At 35.0% G+C, this 14,024-nt stretch overlaps 1 protein-coding gene across 1 annotated transcript in view; it reads right to left on the bottom strand.

The window, feature by feature from the left end:
* The window catches only part of LOC103597200 (rho GTPase-activating protein 21), a gene marked incomplete at its 5' end in the record, with an annotated part of 44,992 nt that extends 31,325 nt beyond the window's left edge, over positions 1–13,667 (bottom strand). Inside the window, 2 exons of the mRNA XM_008581010.1 lie at positions 10,426–12,310; positions 13,638–13,667. Of these exons, the coding sequence (XP_008579232.1) occupies positions 10,426–12,310; positions 13,638–13,667 (1,915 nt within the window). The remainder of the gene's footprint in view (positions 1–10,425; positions 12,311–13,637) is intronic.
* Between the last annotated feature and the right edge of the window lie 357 nt (positions 13,668–14,024).

The raw sequence follows: 14,024 nt of genomic DNA, 5'->3' as shown, positions 1-14,024 counted from the left end.
GGGGGGGGGGGGGGGGGGGGGGGGGGGGGGGGGTTGGAAAGGGACAGTTAGGGTAAAGGTCATAAAGAAAAATCATGATTTGTAATAATGAATATGCTAATAATAAAAAATAAAGATAAAATTAAATTAAAAAAACATTTTGGGAATTTCTCTCTCTACAAACCACTTTAACTAAGTATATGACAGTTTACTATCATATGTCAGTTAGAATGCAATAATCCTTTTTCCAAAAGCAAGAAAATAACCAGGGTTTTAAAATTAATTCAATGAGGATAAAAATTTAATTTTACTACAGCTTCCAAAATATTTAAAACTATCATCAGGATTTAAATTACCATGAATTTAATAAAGTTTTTTCAAATGATACATATGTAAAAAGAAAGTTAGTCTTATAGAGTCTGCTAGTCCACAATTCTGTTATAGATTCATTAACACTGATATGAATGGAGAACTCTACATTCTGTAGAAATTACTGTTTATGAAGTATTAATAGTATGAATAGTTTAAAGAGATTTTTGTAGCAAAAACATTCACTATAATGGTTCAGATGTGATCTACTGCACAAATCCACATAGAGAAAAGATATAAAAAGGTATTTTTAAAAATCAAGATTATGCTCCTTTAAGACAACATTTCTCAAAGCAGAGCAACTTTGCCTCTGGGGATAAGTGGCAATCACACACATGTGTAAAGAGCGTCTATGAGATGCCTAGGGATAATTCTTTCAGGAGAATGATTTTACCCCTCACAAGGTAATTGAAAACTTTTCTATATTTATTTAAATTTAAAATAAAATATCATGGAGTGAAATTCAAAATATGCATGGATTAAGCATTAAATAAAAATTCAAAGGCAATTTTTTAATGACCCTAAATTTTCTGGTAATATTCATTCAATTTCTTTTGACTTACTACATTTTGGAGCAAATTTTTGAAACACACTGAATTTACATAATCTCTGTTTCAAGTATATATTTGCAAAAAGGGGTGGAAAGAGAGATACTCACCTGTTCTAGGAAGACTGAATGGTTGTGTAGCAGAAAACAACTAACATTGAGCTTATCCATTTCAGTATTGTTTGCATTCTTTATAATAAATACATTTTACTAGTATTATTTAAAGCAAGAAAAGGGGAAGCTAAATATACTTTTAAAATCCACACAATTACATTACCTCATATTTATGGACTATACTAATAAATCCAATTCTTTACTCCCTTTGAAAATATAAAAACTATTTTTTTAAAAATACCATTTTTGTTATGATGAATAAGAATTTTAAACCCCTAATTTTCACATACACTTTATTATCAATGTGTAGATTATGTACAAACAAGAATAATTCAAGTTTATCTCATTTTCTAATGTATGAAAATAAGACATTATTTAGTTGTCTAAAAGGAAAACAAAAAAATTTTCATTCTCATATATAAATATATTCAAAACAATTATGCTGTCGCATTTTCATCTAATTTCTAGATTTTTAAATAATCAAACTCAAACATTCTTCAGTTGAAAATAACCAATCATCTTTATCCTAGGCATGTCACATAGTACATTAAGACATTAAATAATGCATGTAAAACACATATTTATGAACTATTAGAGCTACAGACTTGCTCTTGTCAAGTGGCTAAAGCATTTATGGTAAACTAAATTACATAATCTAAGAAATGAAGCCTTATTTTTTTCACTAAAAGCTCCATAGCTTTTTACAATAAAGAAAAGGTGGAGGACATTGAACTTTTTATCTTCTAAAATTCAATGTGATCACTGTTCCTTAACCTGTAAAAAAAAATACCTAAATGTCCCAAAATTTTGTTTTACTTTTGGAAAAGAGTTTTCAAAGGTAGTAAGTAAATAATTCCCACACAGAATATTTACATAACTCATTTTGAATTTTTCCCAAATGGAGAATGCTGCAAATTATATTTATATTGATTATCCACATCTGAATAAGAAACTTTTACTACAATTATTTTTTATCCATTAACATTCTAGAAGAACATCTTACAGATTTCAAAAATCAGGAAAAACATAGACACACATACAAAAACCAAGCAGGCATATTACAGAACCTTACGCGTAACTGTCATAGAGTTATTTTTTAAACAACAAAGCACGAAAAAAGAGAAGCCCTCATATATAAAGAGTTCTTGTAAATAATGACTAAAATCACAACAGAACGAGAACAAAGCACATGAAAAGACAACTAATGGAAGAAATACAAAAGCCTAATAAAAATGTGAAAAAAACGACTATTAATGAAATAATCAAATAAAAGCAAGATGAAACAGTGATTCATAATTGCTTTTCATCTCACAAACTGACAAATATTTTCACCTCACGATGTTCTTATCCTTATTTGTTGCTTTTCATATTCTTCAAGTTAACTACAGAGAACATATCATTTGGCTGCCCTTCTATCTCAGGTTAACTGGAATTCACTAGAGGGCCTCATCTGCCTGTGGCTGGGCATATGGACCAGAGGGCCCCATCCCTCTGAGTCCACAGTGACTGACCAAGCAGTGAGAACATGACCCAGTCAGGACCCATCATAGTATCTCCACTGGATTCAATAATATGGACACTAAGAAAATGATGGTCTTGGGCCGGCCCGGTGGCGCACTGGAAAGTGCACCGCTTGGGAGCGCAGCAGCGCTCCCGACGAGGGTTCGGATCCCATGTGGAGACTGGTTCCCGCTCACTGGCTGAGCGCGGTGCGGGCGCAACACCGAGGGTTGTGATCCCGTTGCCGGTCCCCGGTACGGGCACGACACCAAGGGTTGCGATCCCGTTACCGGTCAGTAAAAAAGACAAAAAGGAAAAAAAAAAAAAAAGATGGTCTTTCTTGTCTCTTCCATGGGGAACAAGAACTGTAAAACTCAGTAAACTGTGAGTTGCCAGTGGACACCTTTTCTACCATATGAAGAAAAAGTATCTGAGAATGAAGAAAGCAAAATTTTTGAGAAAAACATTTTATATAACAGTGAAATTATCAGAATTCTGTCATAGACTATGGCGGACTCATCATTCCTTGACATAATTTTCTTTTTATTTCATCTCTGCTAGGAAGAGGTTATTGTACTCTCTCCCCAAATTACAGTATAATAATTTATGGTATGTTAACACTATAATATTCATTACTCATTACTTTAATGATAGAATAACCTACATATTACAAGAAAAGGGGTAAATTTATATAAATTGGAAGAAATGGTAAATACTGTAAAATTATAAATGTAGTTTTCTTTTTCTTTTTGGCAGCTGGCTGAAACTCAAACATGACAATATCCTTTTTTTATCTGCCTACTGAGAGATATATTCAGTTTAAATCAAAGGAGGTGAGCAACAGTTATAAAATGTTAAATTATCTTTTCAATAGGCAGCATAAGCTCTTTACAAGTAACAACTTATCAATCTTTGGCAATGCCACTTTTTCCTTACTGTTGTAGGTTTCTAAAAATCTAAATTAAGCCCAATGAAATAAACTCATCCTAAAAAATTGAACTCCCAAGGCAAATTTTAATTAACCCCATTAACAGCAATTACTGAACATCAGTGGAAAAGGTAGATAAAAACTGGCATGCTTAAGAAACTCTATTTACATTAATTTTTAAAAGCATGGTAGAAAGAAAGCTTTAAAAAAAAGACACTAACCTATTGACATGTGTTTCTAATCTCTGATCATCAAGTGGCAGGCCTCTACAGGCTCAGTGAATATTTTTCACTAATTATAACTAGATTTCTTGAAGTGGTAAGTCATGTTAACTTTTATATAAACTAGTGAGGAGTGCCATCACCAAATTTAAATATCCCCACTTTTAAAAATAATAATTAAACTCATCATAATTGGAATTCAGTTTTGGTTTTTTTTTGTTTTTTTTTTTCCTTTTTTTAATCTTTTTTACTGACCGGTAACGGGATCACAACCCTCGGTGTCACACCCGCACCGGGGACCAGCAACAGGACCGCAACCCTCGGTGTTGTGCCCGCACCGCACTCAGCCAGTGAGCGGGAACCGGTCTCCATATGGGATCCGAACCATCAGCGGGAGTGCCGCTGCGCTCCCAAGCGGCGCACTATCCAGTGCGCCACCGGGCCGGCCTGGAATTCAGTTTTCTAATCAAGACCAAGTTTCTTTAAGGGTCAGTTCCATAAACATGCATTTAAATTAACATTTATCTTCTTGAAAGTCATTTTGAGATTTGGTTATTTCATGCTATATCTTCCTGCTGGACAGATGATTTTAAAAAGGTTAGAAAGGGGGGAGAATTTTGAATAAATACCTTATTCTTACTTCCCATGACCATATGGTACTTGGTACTGAATTGAAGAGAAGGAAGTTGTAAATCTACAAGAAACCGTTGCAAAGTAAGTATGTGAAAGACATGTGACAAAGTAGGAAAGAAAGCAGGAGTGTGCACAGTGTCACGGTCAATTCCGGGGTCAGCGGGCTCCTCTGCGAGGCAGAATGCACCGATCAGCATAGCAAGGGCTCTAACATGAAAAAAGGCAAGTAAAGCATCACTTTTAGATAACAGTTTATAATTACTTTGCTGAATTTCTGCAGTCTCAGAAACCAAAAACAAGTTACCTTAAGGTTTTAAGATTTCAGGGATGGGAGGGTGAGGGGCATGTGTATGTCAGAGTGTGTGTACATGTATGTTCACATGCACATGTATATATGTATGAAAAATGACCCTCCTTGCCAGTTGACAAATACTGCAATAGTGAATTTCAAGAAATCCAACATTTCCTTAAAAACTGAATAAACATCAGGCCACCAATTTCAGTAAGCTGTCTTTAGAATTACTAATTTTCAATTCTATTACCCATAAAAGAAGCAAGGTAATAGAAATGGGGAAGACTGAGTAGGAGACCTGATTTCTGTTTTGTTTGACTTTATGAAAAACACTTAATTTGGTTGGATATTAAATTCACTACCTATAAAGTAAAAATGTTGAACTGGGGTGATAAGAAAGGTTAATTAAACTTCAAAATGCCTATAGTTACAAACCCACTAATGGTGCAGAATTATCTGTTTAATCTATGTAAAAGTATAAAATATTTTTAGGTTTTTATAAACCAGGCATTTGTCAGGGGGCTTCTGAAGTTTGAATATATTTTTAAAACTGACAGATCTAGGTGAGAGTATAGTTACCAATGAGTCTATTGTCAACATTGAAGGAACTGCTGAAAAATCGAGAAAGTCTACTTTAGCAAAACAATTCCATAGTTTTTATAAGTGTTGAATTAAAAATATATTATTTCCCTAAATAAATAAGCATGGTAATCTACAAGGTATGCTACAGATAAATTTAGAGTATTTTAGCATAAAAGCTATGCTACTACCGAAAGAAAGATAAAAGAACATCCAAAATTATTCACTAGAAAACAGTTTTGCTAAACTTGGAACAAATGTATTTATTTAGTAAAAAGATGCCAGTTCAAACTTGGGAAATTTGAGCTAATAATGGTGAATATTAAACTTAATACTTTAAGTTAAGATTTAAAAGAGTGAAAAACCAATTTTTAAATTTTAGCACATTTTGGGGGCACTGTCCAAAGAATATGAGATTTGCAGTCAGCAGACAATAAGCTCTGTCAGTTATCTGCTGAGAGACCTTATGCATACTACTTAACTTCCCTTATCCATAAAGTGGGTTATTAATTCTGCCACAAATTCCTCACTGGGTTATAATAAGGATTAGTGCATTATAAAGTACTACCAAAGTTTTGTTATTTTTTGCTATTACTTTAAAAATGACCTCACATGTTTACTCAAATAGTGGAAGCAAAAACATCAAACTAAGCTTAAGTACCGATGGAGTCACATTTTGGGGGAAAGCTAAAATATTAAAAAGATTATAAGGTGATAAATTACAGTATGATATTTCTCTTTGTAAACAGACTATTGGCTTTGCATTAGGACTCAGTCTGTATTAGTATAAAAGAGGGGCTGGGCTACTCGCAGCAGCATCCTCTGACATCACTGTTGGCACTGAGACCAGGGCTCCCAAGGGAGAAACTGGGCATAAGATGATAACCACCCATTCCTTTTGAGTAGATTCTAGGTAGTTAAATTCACCTGTTTAGACACTGTAACCTAGTTATTTCTTACTAGATTTAACATTTCTAAATGTCTTAAAATGGCAGTGCCAGTAAGACTGTGTCAATCCAATTCAATTAACCTTACACTAACACACACTAAGCACACACATATTGGCCAATAAGGAGTATTAGAAATATGGCAAAAGGATGGGAAAACGAATTTGAGATGAAACTCTAGATGTAGGTAATAGAGCCACAATTTATATAGTTTTATATATAAAAATAATTATAGTGGTATAAATTGAAATGTAGGAAGTCAGGATTTTAGAACATATTTTAATATCTGCTACTTACTGTCAACTTACTTATGAACAGTTAATAATTTTGTGTTTTGTATTTACCTATAAAATAAGTTGAAATTTATTTTCAGGATTTACTATTTAGCTATATAACGTGTTTGTGTATATATGTTGGGGGTAAACAAAATACTGTTAAGGACTAATATTCATAATTTAAAAACAAATAAAATATTTTTTTTTTAGTTTTTCTAAATCTTGGTGGCACAAAAGAGATATTAGATGTTAAATATATAATAAAGTGTAGAAAAAATTTTCTTTCTGTCAGACATATTATTAGTTCTGTATTATAGATAACTAAATAAATGAATTGGCTCCACTCTCTGAAATTTCAGGAATAAGCCAAGGCACTTTGTTTTTTTGCACTCATCTATAATACTTTCAAATAACAAAAATAATCATTAAAATCACATAGTATATCATTATGGTTGTGACATACAAAAGCAAACCTTAATTTCTTTCTTTCCTTTTAATTTAAGTGTTCCATAAAATAGCATATAGACCGACATTCCCCAAAGAGTGTTTTATGGTATACTAAACCCATGACATACTCTAAATGAAAGCATTCATGGTCAAATATTTCTGAGAAAACTGTATTACACTCTGCCTAGGAAATTCATAACATACACTAGCACATTAACAATTCTGACAAGTCCTATGATAAAGACAAACAAAACTTGTATATCAATCTAAACCCAGCACTTCTCAATTAATTTGATCACTAAACTTTTTCTTGATAACACTTAAGATCTAATGAAATTAGTGTTTTCGGAAATACTTTGGGAAACACTGCAAATAGTCTCTTTACTCCATTTCAGTGCTGGTATCTATCCCTACTATCTGTAAAATACATATTTTACATTACTAGATTGGCAAGACAAACACCAATGGGTCAGATAAAATTTTTAAAGCCCAATAATAAAGGGATTTTAACATAAAAATTTTGGAACTTATACCTAATGAAATGCTGAAAGTTCTTTAATTGATCAGGTATTTATAGGTATTTAACAACTAATAAATACTAATTTATTACGAGCAGACTAATAAATACTTTTGGGACTTTAAGGTTACAGTAAAGAATTTTTAATTAATTGAAAAGCTGAAAGCTCTTAACAGAAAAAAGGGCAAATACATTAAGCAAAAGAAAGTACGTTTTTGATGTTATGCTCTAAAAATTTGATAAATGCTAAAATTAAATTATTTGCAATGCCTTTATTTCAAACAGAATTCGATTTCCTAAGAGTTGTGAAAATGCTGTAAAAGCTTAAGAAGCACAGTGTCCATTCTACCTCAGAGCTAGAAATTTTTATAATCCTTATATCCATGGTCAATATTCACATATAGAAAAGCAATGCAATAAATTCTGTCAGTATCCCAGTTCTTTATTCCACCCTATTGCACTGGTGCTGTGTAATTGATACTTAGTAATCATATGCTATAGACTAAAGTTCTAGGAGGCATATATGAAATAAATGGACTATAAAGACATTTTTATGCTGAGTAACTTTTTAAAAACTGCTTTTTAAAACACAAGATACCACTCACTAGGAACTATAAAGGAGACTCTCATAAGTATTCAAAGTCAAATAAGATCAGACGTAATTTTATATTTTAGCCAAAATCCCCTCTTTAATAACATAACTCTTTGTTTTATTCTCGTACTTAATAGTAACTGGGATGAAATGTTAACAGATATAACCAGCACATTTTTTACTACTCCAATGTAATCTGATTACATTGTTCTTATGTAGAAAGAAAGAAAAGATGCTACTGTTCAGGTAAGATCCCACAGGCCTGTGAAATACAGCCAGAGACTGCAGAACTTTGTATGTTTTAAAAAATTGTAAAACAATCATTAGGCTTCAGTTACTTTCTATAAAATATTTACTCTAGATGAAGTATAAGGTTCCACCTACAAGATTCTACTATTCTCTGAGCTTGGCCTTAAGAGTTCAGATATGAATATGAATACAATTTTGGTTGAGATTCCCCACAATGTTTACAATTCGGATATATTATATTTATTTTTTAAAAAAGTATGTGAAGCTTTTTTTTTTTTTCTCTTTTGTCTTTTTCCGTGTCCGGCAACGGATCGCAACCCTCAGTGTTGCCCCCGTACCAGACCGGGGACCGGCAACGGGACCGCAACCCTCGGTGTTGCTTCCCGCGCCTCGCTCAGCCAGTGAGCGGGAACCGGTCCGTATGTGGGATCCGAACCCTCGGGCGGGAGCGCCGCCGCGTTTCCCAAGCGGCGCACTATCCAGTGCACCACCGGGCCGGCCCTGAAGCTTTTTTTAAAAGCTGATTCAGATAGTGTAACCTGACAATCTAATAGCTTGACAGCTTTAAAAAAGTTTCCCTAGGGGAAAAAAAAACCCTGAAATATTACTCAAAGAGAAGCACATTATTATATTGCAAAATTATGCAGAACTCTCTTCATAAACCCACGGGGTGCCAGGGTGAGTAAAAGGACAGGTGGGTCACCAAGCAAGGCCCCCGCATTACATAACTCCAGGGCGCTTTTCACAATGCATTCTGTATAAATGGTGCCTCTGGAGTTGTGTTCTGTGATTGGGCTGAATCAGGCCAACCTTGAGTTCCTGTCTCTACCACCTATTAACTGTGTGATTTAAGGGAAGTTAACCTCTACACCTTAAATTTCTCATTTATAAAATGAAGATAATACTAAGGATATATAGCATAATCCTGTTAGCAGATTATGTCTTACACCTGCATAGTAATTATAACTTTCTTTTGTTGGTTTTCCTATACATTTAATCATCATCTCAAAATTATCATTCAGCCATTCCTTTAACAATTATTTACTGAGTGTCTTCTTTATGCCAGGCAGTGTTTTAGGCATTAGAGACATAGAAGTGAACCACAGATTTAAAATCTTGGCTCTCATGTAATTTATATTTTAGTTCTACAGAGAAACCTGTAATAAAAAATATAAAATATGTCTAGTGGAAACAAGTGATATGAAGATAAAGGAGCTGAAGGAAATAGAGAATGTCAGCTTCTGTGTATGTGTGTGCAGTACCTATCTGATATAGGTTGGTCAGGAAAGGCTGCTTGGATAAGGTGATATTTGAGCAGAGACCCACATGTAGTGAGAGAGAAAGCCTTTTGGTCATCTGCGGAAGGTGTTCCAGGACTGGGAACTAGCAGCACCCAGGCCCTGTAGCAGGGCACACTTGGCATATTCCAGGACAGCAAAGAGGCTGGTGTGATGGGCTGCACACGGAAGACCATGATAGAAGATGTGGTCAGAGAGGTGGGATGGACTGTGGGACAGGGCCTGGAGGATCTTGCAGGCCACAGTAGGATTTGGGATTGTATTCTGGGTGAGAGGGGAAGGAAACAGAGGGTTCTGATCAGAGGAGAGGCATAATCTGATTGACATTTTTAAAACATCACATTGTGACTGCTGTATGGAGAATATACCCGGGGTGGGAGGAAACAGACTAAAGATTCAGTAAGCAGGATAGGTGTTACAGACTGTGGCACACGCTTGTAATATAAGTAACTTTTCCAAGGATAAATCTCCAGGATTTATTCTACAACAAAGTTATTTAAAGAGGTCTTGTCTCTTAGCCCAAGTTAAATTTACAAACAAATAAGCTTTACTAAAAGGCACTGTTTAAATGAAAGGTTGATTAGTAACTATCAAAACTATCCCACTTGGTTTTTGATTCAGATGAATCAACAATAGGTACAATCTGGTTTGTTGATTTCCTTGGCCCTAGATGGTGGGAATTTGTCTCATCAAAATAAAAATTAAAAATGGGTACTAGGTAATCAAGTTAAAAAAAAAAAAGGAAAATTGATACTAGAAATAATTTTTAAGGAAGGTAAAAGCTTATGGCTCTGGTTGAAACGCAGCTTATGAAATTCAGAACAAACGTTTTTAAAATCAGTGTAAGATTTCTGCGCCTGTTGAACTAGAAATAATACTTTTCCAAGAAGATTTCTTAAATACTTAGTGTATTGGCCAATGACTCTAAACAAGCTCACCTATAAATGGGATGGAAGCCAAGGAATCACCAGGCGGACTGGTACTTGAGGCCTTCCTTTCTTCCATCCTTTTTATGTGAACCTCCCGGCGGGCATCGTTGGGCAACCAGCAGGTAGTGTCTGACGTGGTCTCCTGGTCATTTACTGCCAAGATGTAAGACTGATGCCTTAAAGGCTGTGGTGTTTGGCGACCAGATGGTGGTTTTTCTCTCAGGATGACAGTTTCTTTACTATCTAAAGTATTTGATTGCTGAATTTCTGCCTCTTGTAAATTGAAATCTTGATCTTTTTGACTGACAGATAATTCTAAATCTGAAGTGCCAGAGTTCTCAGTCAGCTGAGGGGCAGGCTTAGCAGAAGCTCCAGAAGATGGGGATTGCTCAGTCTCCACTTGGTGATCGGGGGCACTTTCAGTTCTCAACCATGTCTGCTGATTCAGTAGACTGTTTTGATGCAAGTGATTTACTGGTCTTTGGTCTTTGATAGAAACAAATGAGTTCTGGCTGAATGATGGTTTTGTGACATGCGCAGAAGGTGCTTTGAGAGAATTACTTCGGACTTTCACAAGAGGTGACCTGTCTTGTGAAATGCCCCGAGGCACTGACATTCCACAAGTAGTTTGAAAATTTCTGTTTGACTGCAGTGTTTTTAAATCTGGTGGGATTTTTTTAAACTGCGACATAGATCCTACTCCTCTAGCACTCATTCGCCTGTTATCAGCATTAACAGCACTTGGAACCACAGTAAAATTTGAACCTCGAAAAGATTTATGAATTTCTTGCCTAGGTCTTTCATAAATACCTCGTCTATCATCCTGTTCAGTAAATCCACTCCATTTATAAGTTTGTTTTCTCTCTCCATTTGAGTCGGGTATTTGACTTTCAGAATTGACATTTTCTAAGGTTTCACCCTGTCCCTCAATATAATCCCATGAACGAGTTCTGTGATTACTAAAACTAATAGATGGAGATGTCAGTGCTCCTTGCGAGGCACTTCTTGGGCAATATGTCATCAGCACAGAATCCTCCAGTCTCTCCTGGGACACACTGCGTTGCCGGATCTGAACAGACTGGGGCACTCGATCATGGGAGGTGCTTCGACGTCGTACCTGTGAAGTAGTGCGGTTGGGTACCACTTGGTTATAATCTGTTGTGCTCTGAGATGCTGCTCTTAAACTATCTAATCTTTCTTGAATTGTTCGACAACCTATGTGCAGTCGTCTGTTATCAATATACTCTTTGTAAGTTTTATAGTTTTTCCAGTCTATGTGCTGATGAGAATTTGGAGAATAGTGATTAACAGATACAGGAGAATCCACAGCTTGCAATCTGCTTGAGATTCCTTCCGAATGTCCACTGTAATTTCCAGATTTAAGTAAAATTCCGGAAGGTTCCAATGATCTGGAGCCTGTAGGCTGATGAATTAGATGGGCAGTGGGAATTGATGATGATGGTGATGTGGTTCTTGACACTGTTTTTAAAGAGGTCTGCTCACTTATGCCATACCTCACTTCTTCAGTTCTATGTGAAGGACCTGTATGGTTGTTTCTATTGGATAACAAATCTACAACCTTCTCAGAAGGCACAATGACAGTCCTTACACTTTCATTGCAAACACACACTGCTGTGTTTGATTTTGCAACATCTGTTGGTGATGGAGGCACTTGTATTTCCATTCTGTAGGCCCTGCCAGGTTGTGTCAGTACCGGTACACTGGTTTGCTGTTTGCTCAGTGTTGAGTCTTGAGGCAATATTTCAACTGGCTGTGCCATGGCTGAAGTGGCAGATGGCAGCCAGGGATAGCAAATTGGTGGAGGTTCAGGAATATTGCGGGCATTGCCACTGTAAGCTTCATTGCCTTTCAGGTAGGCATCTTGAGAATACGCCTATATGAAAACAAGAAAAATGTATCATTTAAAATTCATGAAAAGAACAATAATTTCCATTTTGCAGTTGACTATTTTATTTTACTATGCCCTACCTTGTTCCTGAATGACACTCATTACAGCATGCATGCAACACAACATAAGGATATTTTACAAATCTAGAAAAGAGCTAGTTTCTCAGAAATCAAATAAGTTGTGGAATTTGCAATATAAATTACAATTGCCTGTTTTCTCAAAAGCTGTGGAACACATCAAATTTTTCCCCCAACCAATTAGATATAGTCACGTTGCTTCTAAAATTCCCCCATTCAAGCTTTATGATTTTTCAGCAGTTGACTGGTTAAATGGCTGCCTAATAAATCCCAGCAAAAGAAGACTCATATTTTGCCAGAGAGGTAAAAATATTAAAAATCTTAACCAAACACATTTTTATTTAAGCACTACTACTACCATAAGTTAAATATAATTTATTGAAGTGTCTTGTCAGTTAACCATTGCTAAGTCCCTAAAAATATTCCATTTTGATAAATTAAGTCCTCCAACAGCCATGCTAAATATTTTAACATTTAAAATAACAGAAGAATAGGCATGTTCACGAAATTAAACACATATACTAAAGGTATAAAAATATGAAAAAATGTAATTTGTCTTTCTGTATATAATTTATATTTTTTATTTTAAGCTAATGTAAAATTATATTGTATAAATCTATTTGGTCTCTTTTAATTATTATAAAGAGATTTTTCTATTACTAACAAGCAGGCGTGCAGCTCAAATTATTTTTTATCAACTGTTGGTAAAATTACCTAGCAATATTTTTAAAAACTTATGAATAACTGAAATTAACTACAGAGACTCTACAAAACAGGGCTCTTCAATGCAACACAGGACTTTGTTCAGCATCTGAGACAGGTGTGGTCTGATATCCTCCCCTAATCAAAACAAGCTTAACTCAGTACTACCATCATACCCTGCTTTTGCATTAGACAGCTTGCAAAGCTCAAGTGCAGCCACAAACATAACAGCAAAGTACTAGGGAAAGGGAGAGGGGGAGATACTAAAAAAAAAAAAAAAAAAAAAAAAAAAAAATACTGATGCAGATAAATATTATGCTTCAGTTATGTACAGAATACAAAAGAAAGCCAAATAAAAATAAAAATGAAAGAAGGAAAACCATATATCACAAATACATTCTGCAAATTAGTAAGATTAACACTATGGAGGAATTTCTCTAAGCAAACTTAACAGTTTTAATAGATTGGCTTATTACAAATCTCTATAAAACATGATTTAAAAAGCAAGGAAATGGCTACAGTGCATTTCTTACCAGTGCTGTGACATCCTTTGTAAATTGTAGCTAGCAGAAAATAGGAAAACATAGGAGAAGCTGCTTACTGATGGAAAGACAGAATCATGTTGTCATATTGATGCTGGAAACGGCAAGCTAAAAATACATCTATACTGATTTCTCTGGAAGGTACCAAGAGAGGTAAAGGGCAGTGAAGCATAAAGAATAACTTCAGTATCCTTCTGAGCACCTTTTTCTCAGGCTTTTATCTGGTTTTTATTTGACTTGTCTACCATTCTTTAAAGCAAAATACATCTGGTGACGTGCCTTCCTAACAGATATTTTCTTCAGTATGCACTGCCATCTGATAATGTGCTACAAAGCTTCCCTTCCACAAGAGCAACGTCGATGTCTCTCATTTCCCCT

Source organism: Galeopterus variegatus, unplaced genomic scaffold (genome assembly GCF_000696425.1).
Source record: "Galeopterus variegatus unplaced genomic scaffold, G_variegatus-3.0.2 Scaffold2233, whole genome shotgun sequence".
In the NCBI taxonomy this organism is placed as follows: Eukaryota; Metazoa; Chordata; class Mammalia; order Dermoptera; family Cynocephalidae; genus Galeopterus; species Galeopterus variegatus.
Note: the sequence above shows the minus strand (reverse complement) of the source record. Positions and strands in the feature narration are given on the sequence as shown.